Source organism: Giraffa tippelskirchi, chromosome 1 (assembly GCF_054371585.1).
Source record: "Giraffa tippelskirchi isolate mGirTip1 chromosome 1, T2T-mGirTip1v1.2.pri, whole genome shotgun sequence".
Lineage (NCBI taxonomy): Eukaryota > Metazoa > Chordata > Mammalia > Artiodactyla > Giraffidae > Giraffa > Giraffa tippelskirchi.
Window position 1 is genome coordinate 181180379 of NC_137275.1, and position 18386 is coordinate 181198764.

Sequence of the window (18386 nt, forward strand, 5' to 3'; positions counted from 1 at the left end):
ATGGGCACAAGCCCACCTTATCAAACAGGACAAGGAAGGGGCCGTCAGTGCCACACTATGACACAAACCCTGTTTTTTTTGCCCCAGAGCAACCGAGCAACCCAGGCTTTGCCTCACACGAGTGTCACCACAGTCCTGGGAGGAAAGCAGACAATCACAGAGAGGATGCTCAGGCTCCAGCAAGGGGAGGTGGTTTGCGTAAAGCCATCCGGCTGAAGACAGCAGGCCCAGGAAGGCAAGCCAGGAGTCCTCGTGTTGACCCAGCGCCCTCTCCTTTGTTCCCTATGTGGAACTACAGGTCCCCTCTGTGCTCCTGGCCACCATGGCTGAAAGAGCCTCCCAGGTCAGCCTGTCACACTAAGGCTCAAGCAGCACAGTTTGACAAGAGCCCTGTGGCATCTTGATGCTGACTGCAGGGACGTCCAGAGGAGCTGAAAACACTACTGCAACTGCATTTCCGCTCTGACATTCCAAAAGCGGATCCTCAGCCTGAATCAGTCGCTCTCTCCCCTAAGCCACCTGGAGTTTGAACATTTAGCCGAAAAACTCTTTCCACTCAGCTGATACACCTGGTAAACCCTTCAGAAACTCCAGGTAATCCTGGGTGGCAGATACCTTAGACTTGGCAAGAATCACCCAGGATCTTGTTAAAATTCAGAGTCAGGGTGAGGAGGTCTGGTATCCGGAGTCTGCATTTCTAACATGCTCCCAGGTGCTGCTGCTGGCCAGTGGGCTGCACTGCTTCAGAGAATCACTAGACCAGGGTTTCTCTGATGATAGCACCTATCCAAGGCACTTGTTTAAAATCAGCTCCCCAGGCTTCTTCCCAGGAGATGCTGATCAAGGAACCTGGAAATCTGAATTTTAACCAGGAAATCAACACCCCGCCCCCACCCTGCCCCACCTGATGAGTCCTACCATCAGCTGCAGTTGGGAAACATCACCGAGTCTGACCCCCTCATCTAGGGCCTGAATCCCCTCTGAGCATCCCCACCAGGAGCCATCCAGTCTCCACCTGAGAGTGGCCCGTCGCTCTGGGACAGGGGTTCTCACTCACCGCTGTGCATCAGAATCATCTGGAGCACCATGAAAGCACCCAGAAACCAGGCTTCCACAAGCGGTACACAGCCTGGTGAAGGTGATCAGCTCATGCCCCACTGCCTGAGCCTTTCCTGTCCCTATCTGCTCCACATTTATTATTACTACCCAACCCTATTTTGGCTTCCCAGGTGGCGCAGTGGTAAACAATCTGCCTGCCAATGCAGGAGACGCAAGAGATGTGGGTTTAATCCCTGGGTTGGGAAGATCCCCTGAGGTAGGAAATGACACCCCACTCCAGTGTTCTTGCCTGGAGAATCCCCTGGACAAGGGAACCTAGTGGGCTACAGTCCATGGGGTCACAAAGAGTCGGACATGACCGAGCACACATGTACTTTGTCCTGTCACCCTGTTTTACACATTGGTCCTCCTGGAGGGACTTCCTTTTCTGATTCCCTTTCCAGTTCTTTCCAGATTCAACTTGTAATTCCAGACTCGACTCAACATAATGTGCAGTTGTGCTGCTTCCTAGCAGCATCAGCCATACCGTAAGCAGTGCGAGTAATTTATTTATTTAGAATGAATTATTTACACCCAGCATATTTCTAGGCGGTGAGAGACGCATCAACAATGAGGCCATTGGAGTTACACGCTGGGAACTGATATTACTTTAGATACCGTGGTCTTGAATTAAAAATGGGGGTCAGAACCTTGAATTGAATCTTTTACCAGATGGACAAGAAAGATATGGGTTGGGTCGTTGGCAGGAATAGACTGGAAACCGCCATGCACTCGATAGCATAGTGCCCTTCTTTGCTTCTGCTTCTCTGAAAACTCAACCAGGAAAGAGGGTGTGTACATTGCTTACAGATGCCTTGGGCTTGTTTGGCCTCTCCTGCAGGGTCTCTGTTTTAATCTCACCGTTCTGAATCACCTTCCTGGTTTGTGATAGTTCACTTCACCCACAAAACTTTAAATCTAGAGACAAATGGAGACATAGTTTTTCAAGGAGTTTCCCCCTGCCTGGGGCCTGGCTGGCATTTCAGATGCCATAAGCGTCAGTAATGGTAATATGAACCTTAATCTATAGGGGCTGCAGTCTGAAAAGGGTCATCACCTGCTCCACCTTCCCTGTCCTACCTGATGCTCTCAGTGGCCCCAGAAGGGCAGGTTTAGTTAGCCCATTTCACAGATGAGTTCTGTGAGGCTCCAGGAGCTTGCCAATTTGCCCAAGCTTACTGTCAGTAAGAGACATAGGAGGGACAAAGACGCAGAGCTTCTAGATTCCCGGCCTCTGTTCTGGCTACTAGGCCTAACTGCTCTTCTGCCAATACCCACTTGTCCTGGGGTGGCAGCACTGGGCAGTGGAATTTGCACTGGTCTGGGAGAGTGCATAGCAGGCACTGCACTTGTTAAAGGAATGAATAAGTAAATATGAGCATGAATGAATGGGAACAGAGCACTTTCCTTTCCCCACAGACTATCAATGGGTTCTGCCAGGATCCTGGCTGAGGGCTCATACTTCCTCCCACCCATTTGCACGCAAACCAATAGCTGGAAACCTTCGCTCCCCTCATGAAAGACCCTCTACGTGCTCTCAGAACCTTCCTTTACTGCACCAGGCCTCCAATGTCACTGCCATGAAGGGCCATCCATAATCTCCAGTCCTCAGGATTTCTCCCGCCCCCATCCACACAGCCCATAGTTCACGCTTTAAATATTTCTTCTCTTTCTCCTCCCCCACCTTTCTTTCTTTTTTTTTTTTAAATGAATCCAGAAGGTGGAAGCATCTCATAGATTATTAATGTGCTAAATGGCCCCTCTGGAGACCAGTGCCAAGAAATGGCTCCAACCCGCCCTGGATTATTGGCCTCCATTCTCTTTCTTAGAGAGCTGCGCAGCAGCAGCAAAGTTCCTAGCCACGCCTAAGCATGCCATGGCTCGATCAGGTCCACAGTCCCCATCACCCACTCCATGCAAGGGCATGGCAGTCATGTGGGCTGGGCGGTGGCAAGATTCCGGCCTGTTGGATTTTGACCCTAGGGGGCTGAGAAGCAGAGGTCATGTGCACTTTGAGTGTCTTGCTGAAGAACCCCCATCCTGCCTGCTATGTCTTTGTTTCGGGTCTGCAGTGCCAGAGTAAATAACCTTTGCTGTTGACGCAAAATGGGGGCTATCATCAGAGGTCTGCTTCTGGGAGGAGTCCCTGTCACTGTGACATTGTCACCTCATGACATCATAAGAGCAGCTAATGTTCTGCAGTCTCTAAAGGTGCTTTCAGCTAAAAAAGGAAACACCTTCATTGATTCTCACAGCTGCACAGAACATATGAGGCTACTTTGCTATTTCCATTTTACATGAGAGAAAAAAGTGAGGCTAAGAAAGAGAAAATAAGACCAGGGGGTAATTACAAAGCTCTGGAGAATGAGCCATGGGATCCAGCTTTGCTGTGAGAACTTGGTTGAGATCCTACTCACTTTGTGCCTCTGCTCCCAGTCTATACAGCGGGAAGACTGGACCCAGTGATTGCTAAGACCTGATGCCTTTCTATGAATACATATCAAAGACCACAAACCACAGCTAAGTAAGAAACAGTCTCTTGTTTTCTCAGGCAACCAATAGCTTTAATAAGATAATCACATGAGAAAATCAAGTCAGATGACAAATTTTCTGTTCCTATAACGGAAATGGCATTGACCAACAATTTAGAGCTATGCTGGAATTCAGTAAATAGCAAAGGGCCTGATTTAAGGGTTTTCACAGATTTTCTTTTTTAATGTCAAAACCAAGCATGATTCAGATTTTTCAGAAATCAAGTCCTAAATGTGCCAACATTTACACAGTCAGGGTTCTCCCGTCCACATGCCCTCCTCACCTCCACTCCCGCATGAGAGCTCTGCCAAGGAGACTGCCCCATCACACAAACTGAAATGGTCCTGCCCAGGAAGGTCCTCGAGCAAGTGTTGGGGCCGGCCAGGGGGCAGGGTGGGCTGCCTGCTGAGGGGAGGCTTGGGACAGTGCCAGGAAAAACGCATCTACAATTTAATAATCTGCTCCAGCTGCCTTTTAAAGGACAGGCTCTGCGGGATACGGTTCTTGACGAAAGAGTGTTTGCGTTTTCCAGCTAGCAGCCCTTTATCCCTTCAGGAACCTGACTTTATTTTCATCAGAGAGACTATTTCTGTCTGCAAGCTGAAGCAACTATCATCTTACTCCCTAGAAAGAATTTTGTCCTGATCTCAGGGTGTGAACCCTCTCTGGCCACGTCTCTTGCATTTTTGCTGGCTTTGCTTCCATCTCTTTTTCAAGCTACCCTGCCTCGATCTTCCCTACCCAGCTCCAAATCCTCCCACTCATCCCCAGGCTCTGTGCTTTCAGGGGGACAGACTACAATGCGGGGAGGTTTGTAGAATGTCTCCAAAACTGTGCAAGGCAGAATCAGAAGCTAGCCACCTTCAGATCTCCAAGGAAAGGATTCTGAGCAGGTCTGAAAACATTTTCAAAGGAAGCATATCAGTTACAGAGCATCAGGGCCAGAGATGGGAGATGTGGGCTAAGGTCAAGTCAGAGATCATTTCGGATGCCCCTTCACGTCCTTTTACCAAGGGGCTGCAGCTGGAAAGCCCTCGGGTCCCTCTGAGTCTGAGTCTGAGTCTGCCCTCGTCATTAGGGACAACCCTAAGGTGCAGAAGTCAGGCATCCAGCTCCAGGGACCACTCAGGATCTGAGTCAGGACCACATCAGGCCCTGCCCTCCGGCCGCTTGAGGGCGGGGGTGGAGGGAAGCACAGGCACAAGGCAGCAAAGCCCACGGGAAGACTATGCAGGTAAGGAGCCCAGGGGAAGGAACAGGAAGCTTCACAGAGAAAGAAGAGGCCAGACCGCATCTGGAAGAATGAGCAAGCTCTGCCAGGGGGAGGGACCACAGACTGAGGAAACAGCCTGTAAGTGGTCGCTAGATGAAGGAGCAGGTGGGTGACAAAGAGAGGGGCGAGATGAAGGAGAACTTCTTGCCATGCCATGGGCTATGGGCTTTGTCCTGGGATGTTGGCCCCAGCAGCAGCCCCTGCTGTCTCCTCAATGTCCTCTTTCCAACAGGGGCTGTGTAAATTAAACTTGTGTGAACCAGGAGCACTCGTCAGTGTGCTGAGGTATGGGAAACGAGCAGGACTTAGGGATCACCTGGCCTAGCAAGTTCCCAGAAACCAACTGCATCTGTCTCACCTGGAACGACAGTGGGGATGAGGAGCGGGGTCCACAGTCCTTGAAGGATGTGATGAATCCCTTAACCTGGACCTGCCCAGCGTGGAGCCCGGAAATTTGCATTAACACGAGCACATCCTTGGCTCTCATAAATGACGCTCACCATATAGTGTGACAGCCAGCAACCTGGTGTATGCCTACTCTGGGTATTAAATCTCCCTAACAGTAGGACTGGATGAGACCAGAATGTTCAGGGAAACTGGGCAACAGGGAACTCACTACTTCACAGCAGGAAGCCTGCTCCATGCTCCATGCCTCCAGCAGCAAGGGCGTGACCTCAGGGAAGCCCTGCTTCCCTCTCACTTCAGCCTTGCTCCTGCATCTCCCCACCCACATCTCAGAAACCCAGCAAAGTCTCTCAAAGAGCCATGCAGCTCAGGCAGCTAGGACTCCTCTGTCCTCCCCAGTGCTCCGCAGGCTCTCCAGTCTGAATGTGCTCAGTTCTCCAACAGCCAGAACCCTCCCCTCCCCGGATGCCCCCAAGGCTATGTCCTGGTGGGTCTCCCCTGGGGTGAGGCCCAGATCTGAGCCCGCACCCTGAGTGGGATCTGACCAGGAGGACAGAGACAGAGCCCACACTGCCTGCCCTGGACTCCACGAAGATCCTCCCCTCTAGTTGGAGGAGCTGATGCTCCCAGTGACTCACATCACGACTTAAACAATATTAGCCTCTCGATGCATCAAGAAGCCCAGCAAAAGGCAAAAGTTAAATTTAACTGATTTTAGCACCAGGGTGAATTTTCACCCCTTTGTGGCGCAAATCTCTATTTTTGTAGCACCAGGAAACAGAAACAACTGATTGCGCATTCCAGACTGTCTCTGTCCAGCAAGCATTGTTCCCCCAAAGGGCAGTCAGAGCTCCTTTTCAATTACACAAATTACATGCATTTTCCCATTTGTGAAACTCTGTTTCAGAGCCCAGTTTTGAATAAGTTAAGGGACTGATCAAATCCCTTGCGTGACGGCAGACTCACTCACCCACTGTCTCTTCAAACTCAGCCTCAGGGGGCGGGGGGCCCCCAGAATCCAATCCATAGCAAATGGGGCTGTGTTCTCCAAGAGTGGCGGGGCAGAAATCCTCCAGAGCTACTCTCCATCGGGATCCACATCTTTGTTCCTACCTCCTCCTTGCCTGGCTTCTCAGGCTGGGAGAAGTCTATTCTGAGCTCACCCTGTGATTCAGGTCCCCGGAACTCTCCAAATTGCTGGGCACTGCCCAGTTCTTAGCCCCTCGGTGTCCCTCACCCAAGCACAGCTGGAGCCCTGGATCTGCCCCAGCGTCTGGTAGCAGATGCCTAGGGCAGGGGGGGATGGAGTACGAGAATCACCCTGTCGACAATGCAGAGGGATTCTGCTGAGCTGGAGACCGAGGATCTGCATTGTTCTCCCAAGTCCTTGGCCTCCTCATGGTCGTCAAGTCCACATTGTGAGAAACTCTGCCATGGAGGGTTTCAGACTCCCCAGCTTATTCCTTGCACTTAGTTCAGTTTAGCACTCTATGAGGACCTACTTGGTACCAGGCAGGCCTTGTGCTAGGCACTGGTAACTAGAGAGTCCTCTGCCCCCAAGAAGCTTACAGTCTAGTAGGAAACACCTGGATACAGGATAGACTATTCTCCACACAGTGTAATTCATTTATTAATGGAACATGGTATGTGATATGGAAGTGATGTAGAACCATATACATTCATCAATCTTTTTTTCATTATCATTCTCCTAAGAAACCTGTATTTTTCCTAATCCCACCACACTCATGAAATTGTAATACCACAGATATACTGTTTTTGCACTGTATGTATGAGTGCTAAGTCACTTCAGTCTTATCCGACTCTTTGCGACCCTACAGACCTGCCAGGCTCCTCTCTCCATGGGATTTTTCAGGCAAGAATACTGGAGTGGGTTGCCGTTTCCTCCTCTAGAAGATCTTCCTGACCCAGGGATCGAACCTGCGTTTCCTGTGTCTCCTGCATTGCAGGCACATTCTTTACCCACTGAGCCATCAGGGAAGCAATAAATAATGCAGCCCCCACCTCATAACACAGTTCTTGTCTTGTCAACTTCTCTAGGCCAGAGGCCCTCTTGTACACACTAAGGCTTCAGAGCTACTAGCTGCCAAGCCAGGAGTGTGCAACACTGTGCTTGCTCCTGCAGCTCCTAGAGAATTCTGAGGGGCAGACGGTTCCAAGTGAGGCTGTGAGAAGGCCAGGAAGCTCCTGGATTCCTCTCTGGATGGGGATTTTCCAGGGAACTTGGTCTCTCATGTTGGGGCAAAACATCCATCTGCAAATCCTTCCATCCCTCCCAGCCTCCCTCCCTCTGACTATTCAACAGACACCTAATAAGGTCTGTGAAGTGAGAAGCACCAGAAAAAAACAGGAGTAACACAGGCCCATTTTCTGTCCTCAAGGAATTCACAGCCCAACTAAATACATCCCTATATCTGCAAAGTCCTAAGAGGGGGAAAGGCAGAGGGGCTTGAGGTGGGGTGGACTGTGTACATGCTCTGCTAGAAATAAACAGAGAAAAGGGAGGAAAAGAATTTCCAGAGTGGCTACTTTAGATAGTGCAATAAGGAAAGGCTTCCTAGAAGAGGCAGCATTTAATCTGTATCTCTGAGATTGGATTGGTCTTGGCATATAGGTCATGGGGAGAATGGGATGTTTCAGGTGGTGGAACAGTGTTTCAGGAAAGACAAAGGAACTCTAAGTAGTGGGGGTATTCAAGTGGGTATTCCACTCTGCGAGTAGCAGAAGGCGGGGCAGGGGTGTCAACAACAATAAAACAAGAAACCCTTATTGCTGAGGACACGCCAGGGCACAGTTCTAATCCCTGTTTAATAGTTTAGCCCACACAGCAGCCCTGTGAGGTCCACCCTCTTACTACCCTGCTGTACACAGGGAAGGCTAAGGTTCAGAGAGGCAGAACCCAGCGCAACCAGCAGGAGCCTGGCGTGCTCCTGGGAGCTGGGGAGAGGCTGCTCAAGGACAGAGAAGGTTCTTGACTCCACTAAGGTCTCAAGGCTGTCTGCAGCATCACAGACAGGCGCCCCTGTGCAGCATCACAGCCAGGGGCCCTCGGCACACTTGAACCGCGCCGGGTCCCATCACATGGCTAGGTTTGCACCAAAGCACGCTGAGCTATTTTCCCGGCCTCAACCACCCACACTCAGCGTGGCCTGCTTTGGCCACAGTCAATGACTCACTGCTCCCCTAGCCCACGCTCCTTCCCACCTCCCGCTTTTGCCCACCCAGTTTCCTCTGCCAGCAGCGCCCTCCTCCACATCTCCAGCTGTCCAACGCCCTCTCCTCCCTCGCAGCCAGTTCCACGTCACCTCCCCTGAGAAGCCCTCCTGAACCCAGGGCTGGCTGAGTGGGTGGCTCTCCCTTGGGACCCCACTTTTCCCTTGTCACAGCTCTGCCACTGCTGCCTCCCTCCCCTCTGGGCCACCAGCTTGGGGCTCTACCCTCAGCACCCCATGCCCTCAGGGCGGGACTCAGAGAGGACTTTAGTCACCCTAAACAGAATGAAACCAGACCTCCCTAGGGATTGGCTCCTGCCCACCCCTTCTTTCTCATTCTCACCACCCTGACTCCCCACCCACCACTCCCACACTCCAGCCCCAGGGTCCTCTTTACTGTTTCCCCAACAAGCCAGGTTCGTTCCCATCACAGGCTGTCTGCATTTGCTATTACATCCTGACGTAGAATACTCTTCATCCAACCAACCCCTTCTCACCCTTCAGGTCTAAGCTCCTCCAAGGGGCCTTTCCTGTTGAGGGGACAGCCACTGTTTATCCTCTCACCCTGTTTACCTCTATTCTAGCCATTTCCTTACCCCAATCTTATTTCAAGGGTCAAACTGCCTGAGTTTAAATCATGGCTGTATTACCTATGAGTTGTGGGTCCTTGGGCAAGTTATTTAGCCTCTGTGTGCCTCGGTCTCCTTATCTATAAAATGGGATAATAATAGTACCGACAGCAAAGAGCAGTTATATTGAGTAAATGAGTTAATGAAAATACAGGCTCAGAACAGTGTCTGATATGTCGCAAGTCCGACTTACATACTATACAAGTATTGCTCTTAGTATTATTACTACTTACTTGTTTATTTGCTTACTGCCTGCCTCCCTCCTAGAATGTAAGCTCTGAAAGGGTAGGAACCATGCCTGTCCTGTCCAACACTATATCCCCAGTGTCTACCCAAATTCTAGGCACATAGTAAGTTGTATTATATTTGTTGCATGGATGAATGGATGGTGAACAGATGGATGAAGCAAAGAAATAAAACATGTGCCTGGGCCACCACTTATCCTAGGTTCGCATTTTTTATATTTCTCTCTCACATTCCAAATAAGAGGTAGCACTGGTGATTTTCACCTGCAACAGACCATATACTCACTGGTGGAACATTTGACAGTGTATAACATTTGCCAGTGTAAAGAGTGAGTAACAGCCAAAAGCGCCAAGAAAGGCTTAACCAAGGAGAAAGGCAGTCTTAGCAGACCAAATAATTTCAGTTGGGGAGGGAGGTCTGGATCACTTGGTTAAGTAAATAGCTAGAGCAGGACTCTGAGGCCTGAAGGTCTTGGGTGTACTTAAGGAAAGGTGGGTTGTAAATGGAGTGAGTGGCAGGGATAGAAGATGAGACTGGATAGGAGTACTAGTTGGATGTCGATGGCCCTGAAAGTCATGCTAGGGAGTCACTGATATATCTCAAACACACAGTGATGGTGTCAGGGCTACTCTTTAGAGACCCACTGTGTTGGCCAGGACAGGACAGAGAATCAGGCCAGGAGGTGAGGACAACGGGAGGCTGGGCAATTAGCCAGAAAAGAACAGGGGAGGCCTGAACCTGGCAATTCAGGAATCATGTTGGGCAAGGAACCCATCCCTGAGAAAGACTAGTGGCCAAAGACAGCTCCCCCACCAAAGGTGGCCCAAACCTTACCTGTACCAGATTCCAGCCTTGGAGGGACTCTGCGATGATGGACGTAACAGACGGACAAACTCCTCCAAACACCATCAAGTGGTTCGGCCCGTATTTTATTGCATCGTAGAAGGCTTTCAACCCTTTTGCATTATCACACTGGGGAGCAACACACAAAAAGAGAAGCCAAAATTAGAAAATTAGAAACAGCTTTCCCTAGGGCCAAGGGCCCTATGGTGCATTCACACAAACAGAACTCCCTCATGGGAAACCTGGGTATCAGTTCTCCCATCATGAGGCCTCGCTTTAAGCCAGTCTTGAGCCCATACTGTGAACACAATGAGGTGTGGTCTCAGTACCCCTCTTCCTGCTTCTCCTCCCTCTGAGCACCCTCCAAATCTAGGACCTTAGGCTCCTAGCTATCTTCCTTCAGACCACACTGAGCAGAGGGCCCCAAAACTCCTCAACCTGGGCCTCTCCCATCACGGTCATCTGTATTTTAAAAGAAGATAAATCCACACTCATTAGGATGGCTATTATCAAAAAAGCAGAAAACAATAAGTATTGGCAAGCATGTGGAGAAACTGAAATCTTTGTGCATCGCTAGTAGGGATATAAAATGGAGCAGCTCCTATAGAAAACAATCCTGCAGTTCTCCAAAACAGAATTCAACAGAATTATAAGATCCAGCATTCTGCTTCTGGGTACATACCCCAAAGAACTGAAAGCAGGGACTCAAAGAGATATTTGTATACCCATGTTCACAGCAGCATTATTCACAGTAGCCGAAAAGTGTAAACAACCCAAATATTCATCAAGAGATGAATGGATGAACAAATTATGATTTACACAAACAATGGAGTATTTTTCCGCCTTAAAAAAGGAAGGGAATTCTGACACATGCTAAAACATGGATGAAACTTGAAGGCATTATGCTAAGTGAAATAAGCCAGACACAAATGGACAAATGTAAGATTTCTCTTAGATGAGGTACCTGTAATAGTCAAATTCACAAAGATAGAAAGTTACCAGGGGCTGGAGGAGGGGGAAGTGGGGAGGTTAGTGTTTAATGAGTTCCGTTTCAGTTTGGGATGATGGAAACATTTTAGAAATGGATGGGGGTGGGGGGTGATAGTTGCACAACAGTGTGAATATACTTGATGTCACTGAACTGTACATCTAAAAATAAAGTGGCATTTTTTTAATGTTATATATATTTGGAGGAGGAGCATGAGATGAATCTAAGTGGAAGAATTCATTCAGCAGACACTTGCCAAGCACCACTCTGTGTTCAGCCCAGGGCTGGAGGCTGAACAAACAGAGAAACTTGGACACAGCCCCTGCCAAGGAGCTCACATGTGAGAGAGGAAAGCAGATCCTGGTGACCCGCTATGGAAATGAACAAGGACAAACGTCCTCGGATGTTGGGAGTCAGTCACGGCTCACCTCCCTCCTCTCCACCCCCTCCTCTCTCATCCAGTCGGGTGGCCATCTCGCCCTGGGCAGAGGGATTGGCTGCAAACTGGGTGTCTTGCTCCCCTGAGACCCAGTTAAGCCTGTTCATCACCTCACAGTCTGAGGCTTCTTTGTAACACATAAATTAGTCCTTTTTACTCTGCTGCTTTCTGTGCACTTAAAACCCAAACACCTATCAGAATATTATTCTCAAAACATTAAAAACATAATTCTCATGAAAATCAATAGTGGTTACACATCAATCTTTTATTTAACTCATTAATAAAGGGAATCTGCTGGACAACAACATGGATTCAAAAGAAAATTTGAGATAGGGATTTTTTATAGAGAATGGAAAAACAAGAAATAAGATTGCTAAATTAGATACAAAACTGGTTAATGTCCCATGGGGCAATAAAGCTATCACCTTTAGGATCAGAAAAAGAAATTATTGAAAACCAGCACATCTTACCAGTTTTAGAGAACTGTAAGATGTCTGGGCCTTAAATTTCACCCTCCTCCCCATCAGATAACCTTAAAGCAGGGCTGTTAGAAAATGCTCTAACTGGGTTATATAATAACTATTTTGTATTACTGACTGTAGTTTGGTATGATATTCTTCACCCTCCTTAACATAATGGATGCAAGAAGCCACAAGATCTAGCCCTGCCTCCCACTCTGACCTGATTTCCCTCCATTCTCTCCCTTGCTCACCAAATACAGCCTCACCAGCCTCCTTCTTGATCCTGGAAAGGAAAAGCAATTTCCTTCCTGCCTCTGGGCCTTGGCACTTGCCTTTTACTTTGACGAGAATAATATTTGCTTGGTTCTCAGCATAGCTCACTCCTCATAATTCAAGTCTCAGCTTAGCCGTCACCTCCTCAAGGAAGTTTCCACTGTTGCTTTACCCGAAATGGTCCCCACCCCCAGTCACTCTCCAACATGCCACCCTATTCAATGCTATGATGTAGTTTCTAAAATTATCTGAAGTCATCTTTCCTACTTTTGTTTGTCTGTATATTGACTATCCTTTAATTAAAAAGAAGCTGCCTGAGGACAAGGCTTTTGGTCATTGTTTCTGCCGTTGTCTCCTCAGGATTTACACAGGGGCCTCCCTAAGGACTCAGGAAGGGTCTGCTGGATGCCTGAGGGGCCCAATGACTTCCTCCCTGCATCCGGTTCCCCCCCTCCCTTTCTGCTTCCACATATCTCTCCCTAGTGTTGTCTTCTTGTCCATTCTGTGTCTTCCTTCTTCCCTTCGCTGCCCCCTCCCTTCCCCTCAAGTGACCGTAAAGTGGGACCAGCATGGAGTAGTATCTGTTGCTCTCTCCTCGTCTGTTTGAGAGACTCTGGACTGAGATCCACAGTGGGTGTCAACAGAGATAGAAACACGAGTCTAACGTGGTTCCTGGCCTCAGAGATCTCACTGTCCAGTGAGATAAGGGCATGGGTGGCCCCTGTAGGGGGTGCACAGGACTCAGTGCTGGGGCAGAGGCACCATGGGGGAGTGCCAGGGCGGGCTCTGGGGGCTGGGTGCTTAAGACCAAGGATGAGGACAAAGTGGCCTGGGCTAAGGCTAAAGAGCTCTCTGAACGTCAGCCTAGAGAGTGTGGATAGTATTCTGGAGAGGTTCAGGAAATGATTAAATTTGAAATTTTTAATTTAATTTAAAATTTTTTAGCTACCTGGCTTCCCAGGTGGCACTAGTGGTAAAGAATCTGCCTGCCAATGCAGAAGACTTAAAGAGATGCGGTTTCGGTCCCTAGGCGGGAAGAGCCCCTGGAGGAGGGCATGGCAACCCACGCCAGTATTCTTGCCTGGAGAGTCCCATGGACAGAGGAGCCTGACAGGCTACAGTCCATAGGGTCGCAAAGAGTTGGCCATGACTGAAGTGACTTAGCAAGCATAAAAATTAGCCAAGCTAATTTTTCTTTTTGCCAAGAAAGAGAGAAGGAGAGAAAGATGGGAAGGAAGGAAGAAGGAAAGAGGGAGGTCAGGAGGAAGAAAGATGAAATTCTTGTTGTTTCTTGGGACCCTCTATTAATTGTTCCTGTTCCTTGATTGAAAGCAAAACTTCCCTTTGTGGGCGGAGCACAAGCAGATATAACAGAACAGTTCATGTTTTAATTGTTTCTAACATGATTTACTGAATCATTTTCCATTTTAATACATTCCTGTAATGACTTTAGCTTGCTTTCTAATCTGTACTAATGACAATGATGATACAGTACCATAAGATTTATAATCAAAGTTGCATTAAAATAATATTAGCAACAATGAACTTATTAATACCTGTTTGTTCAGCAAACATTTCCCCAGTACCAGGTCCCTGCAAGACTCTTCATTAATAATGATGTCTTGGCTTCTCACAAACAGATACCTTCTGAATACATCAACTCAAAAATCTGAGCATATCTGGCCACCGGTATTCGAGCTGGAAAAGTTTATCTGACTCAGTTTTCATCAAACTGTGTGGAGGGCAGAATTCTGGCTCCCATGACATCCATGGTCTTACTCTCAGGAATATGTTATGTTTTGTGGCAAATGGGACTTTGAAAATGCGATTAAGGTTACTGATCAGCTGACCCTAAAGTGTTACCTAGGTGGCCCAATGTATTCACACAAGCCCTGAAAAGCAGAGATGTTTTTTAGCTGACAACAGAGGGGTAATCAGAGATTCAAAGCATGAGATGTACTTGACGTGCCATTGTTGGCTTGAAGTTGAATTCTGCCAATAACCTGAATAGTCGGGCCTCCAGAACCCAGCCTAGCTAACAGCTTGATTTTGGCCTCAGGAAGCTCTGAGCAGAGGGATCAACAGAGTCATGCAGGCCTGGACTTATGGCCCATGGACTGTGAGACAATGAGTGGCTGTGGGGTTTAAACTAAATTTGTGGACATTTATTGCAGCATCAATAGAAAACTAACGTAGTGAGGTAAAATGAGAAAAATAAGAATAATATAGAGAGATTTTCCTTAACGTTAAATGTACTCCATTTAGACAACTATTGTTAATTTAAAGATCCTTTGTGGTTTGTATAGTGTTGAAAGGTTTTTCTGCTATAAAATTTCAGATAGCAGCAGGATTTTGTTTTTAATTTCCTAATGTGGCAAAATAACACATTTTCTAACCTATGTACATTTCTGTTCCATGCTCCCCTGGGACCCAGTCTCTTTAGCCTTTACTGGAGTGTAAGATCCAAATGTGTGGGCACTGCCAACCCAGCACCCTCATTTTCAGATACAGACAATGAGGACTAGAGAGGTGAAGAGACTTGTCCACTGTCCTTTCAGGATTAGGGGAGATATTTCGGGACCCCCCAGTTCAGAGCTTTCTCAATAGACTAGAGAACTCAGCTCAATGGGCGAAGGGAAGGGAAGTCAGCAGCGTTCTAGAAAGGACCATTCCCCTCAGGGCAGTGCTGGGAGCCCAAGCCTCTTCCTGATCAGCACACTTGACCTGAGGCAGGAGAAATAATCTACTGGGCACCAAGTAAGAAAGAAAAGGAGAGAAAGATGGGAAGGAAGGAAGAAGGGCGCTTCTCCAGCTCCCCGAGAGCACATCCACAGTAACAATGTAAAAATCACAGGCGTGTACCTGTCCCATTTGAGATGCTAATGTCCCTCCCCATCATTTCTAATATTGTCTCTTTGGAGCTGACATGGTCAGTGTCCCCAGTAGAGGGGCTCTCCAGTTGTCCAAAGCTGAGTCTCTGTGGCTGGACCAGCATGGAGGTTTGCACATTCAGTACATCAGGGGCCTGTGACCCAGCAGAGATGTTTGCGGGCCAGTGAGAGGGGCTCTGGGCTCCTCACTTTCACTTCAACCAGCAGTTCTCCATGATCTGTTCTATATACAGCATCAAGGGGCCATATAATACTTAAATTTGAAAAGAGAATTTCACAGAGAGCCGCAAAAAAGGTTTGAAAACCCCAAAGGAGATGACCCCAGAGGTCCTTGCCTGTGTATGATTTTTGTCTCTGGCTCAGGGAAGTGTGGGCGGGTGTCCTGCAGGCGAGCCTGGATGAGCCAGTACTTGAGCACACACTACAAGCCTCTCACTGAAAGTTCATCCACTGCACATCAGTTTGCCTGACGATCAATTTGCCAAACCACTGGGGGATTTCTCTAAACTTGAGTTTCTCAAGGGATTCCTTACAGACACTTCACATGGCTATTTCACAAGGATTTGTCCTTGAAGCGCAAGTGAAAGTCAATTTCAACTGTATTTCACATTTCAGTTCTTCCTAAATGCTGTACTTGGAGACGTTCCCCTAATGCCTGTTTATTACTGTCCTCTTCTTGTGGGGTCCAGACCTCCCCCTTCATGAGCCAGGAAAACGCTGAAGCTTTTCTATTCCCCACTTAAGGTGTCTGTCAGATGGCTTTTAGTGAGCTGGTCACTGGGCAAAACCATCATTCTGAGAAATTATTTATGACATGTTGTCTTTGAGCGATCTGGCTTTTGAAGAATTGCTCTCAGAGCCCCTGTAAGGGGGTTCTTGTGTCCTCTAAGAAACCTACAGACTTTATCACGTTCTCTTACTTTCCCTCTAGGAATCCCGCTCCTCCCCGCTAACCCCGCTCCTCGTCACTCCCCTTTGCAGGGTATTCTGTCAGCACAGCCACACCTGACCAGTAGGTAGGGAGCTAAATCCACCAGACTTCACGTTCTCCTGCAATAGTTTAAGGCTAAATGACCAGCCTCTGATCTGCAGTCCTGCCACTGGACACGGGTTCTGGCACATGGGAGGTCCTCACTCTCACCCCGCTCCCTCCCTCCCTTCTCTTTGGCAGGATTTCCATCCCCTTGCCTTCCATTGACTTCACATCTCCAGTAGCTCATGGTCACCACCTCCAAACTCCCTTCCCGTTTCACTTTCAAAGGGCTCTCCTCCCCTACCAAGATGGACTTGTCACAGAGAAATCATAATGGACACATACAAGCTCTTAAAATTCAGCACCTATAAATGGGAATAGATCCAAAAGCCATGAAAATCAATTTTTTTAAATGAAAAAGTAGAACTCTAGAATGAAATCCATTTTCATTTAAATCTCATTTTTAAAGAATTAAAATACTTTTTTGACTGAAAAATTTCAAAGAAAATGTTGCTGAGAGTTAAAATGTAGAAACGCCAAGAAAATGTCAGAGTTAATAACGGCCAATTTGAAACTGGGAATTACTCTGCACAGAATTTCAGAGTTGAAAGAGAATGTAAAAGCTAATGTGAACAGCTCACACCCCTGGTACAAAGTCGTCCTCTGTGCATCCTGCTCCTGGAGTGGTCAGCATCTGCTTACATCCCTCCAGTACCAGGGGTCTCATTACCTCACCAGGGAGCTACTTTGCCTTAAGGCAGCTCCTCTTCTTAGAAGTTCTTATGCTAGTCTTGAAATCACCCTGCTTTTGCATACCCCATTACAGCTTCTCATTCTAGAGAAAAGGTCAGCAAACTTTTCCTGTAAGTGGCCAGGCAATTTTTAGGCTCTGTGGGCTACACGGTCTCTGTTGCAACTTCTCAACCCTTTGGAGCAGGAAAGCAGCCACAGACAATACATAAATGAATGAACATAGGTGCAGTCCGATAAATTTTTACTTACAAAACAGGGAGCAGGTGGATTTGGACCACTGACTGCAGTTTGCCTACCCCTGCTCTAGAATCTCACAGAACATGTGCAGTCCTCCACCCCCACGAGAGCCCTTTAGATACCTAAACTCAGCCAGCTTGCCTCCAGGAGATGCTTTCAGGCCAAGTGACTCTAAGCTCTTCTCCCATCCAAGTAATAACCAGGCCCGACCCTGCTTAGCTTCCGAGATCAGACGAGATCAAGTATGTTCAGGGTGGTATGGCTGTAGACCCCTTAGCTCTTCTAAACATCTCTGAATGATATGGTTTCACACCCTTCTTGTCTATGGACATCCTCAAGAATGCTTTCAGAGGACAGATATTTCTAGGGAAGCACCCCAAATACCTCCATCTGCCCTGCACAGGAAAGCAACACAAGCTAATATGTATTGTGTACTCACTCTATGTCAAGCATGGTAATAAGAACTTCATATAAATTATCCTATTCATTCCTCACAGTATTATTTAAGGTAGGTACTATTATTATTTCCATCTCACAGAGAAGGAAATGGAGGATCAGAGGAGTTTAAAAATTTGCCCCAAGTCATAAATGGTAAGAATTCCATCTCTAGGCAGTGTCATTTCAGAGCACTGTTTTATTTTAAATAAGAATTTATTATGAAATATTTCACTCATAGGAAAGAATATATATACACATATAACTTATACAAAGCATGAAAAATAGTGATGTGAACATACAGTATGCCCAACCCCCAGCTTATGCTGAAGCTCCTGGTGCCTACCCTGCCCATATTCATCCTCATAAGGAAGAACCCTTAGTCTGAATTTTGTGTTTATCCTTCCTTGCTTTTCCTTATTATCATATGTATGTTTCCCAAACACTGTATTATTTAATTTCACTTTGTTTTAAGTCTATATGTAAATAGAATCATGCCTGAAACACGCTTTTATAGCTTCACATCACGTTTGTGAGATTTCTATTGTTGAATAAAGCTGTAGTTCATTCATTTTGACAGCTGTGTAGCATTCCATTGTGGACATGCCATGGTTTATTTGTTAATTCCCTTGTTGATGGATACTTGGGTTGTTTCCAGTGTTTTATGTAGTTGCTGTTGT

General features: G+C 47.5%; 1 protein-coding gene across 1 annotated transcript in view; it reads right to left on the reverse strand.

The window, feature by feature from the left end:
- Positions 1-18386, reverse strand: part of GABBR2 (gamma-aminobutyric acid type B receptor subunit 2) — a 367555-nt gene that overhangs the window by 237238 nt on the left and 111931 nt on the right. The window contains exon 2 of the mRNA XM_081511648.1: positions 10248-10385. Coding sequence (XP_081367774.1) covers positions 10248-10385 — 138 coding nt within the window. The remainder of the gene's footprint in view (positions 1-10247; positions 10386-18386) is intronic.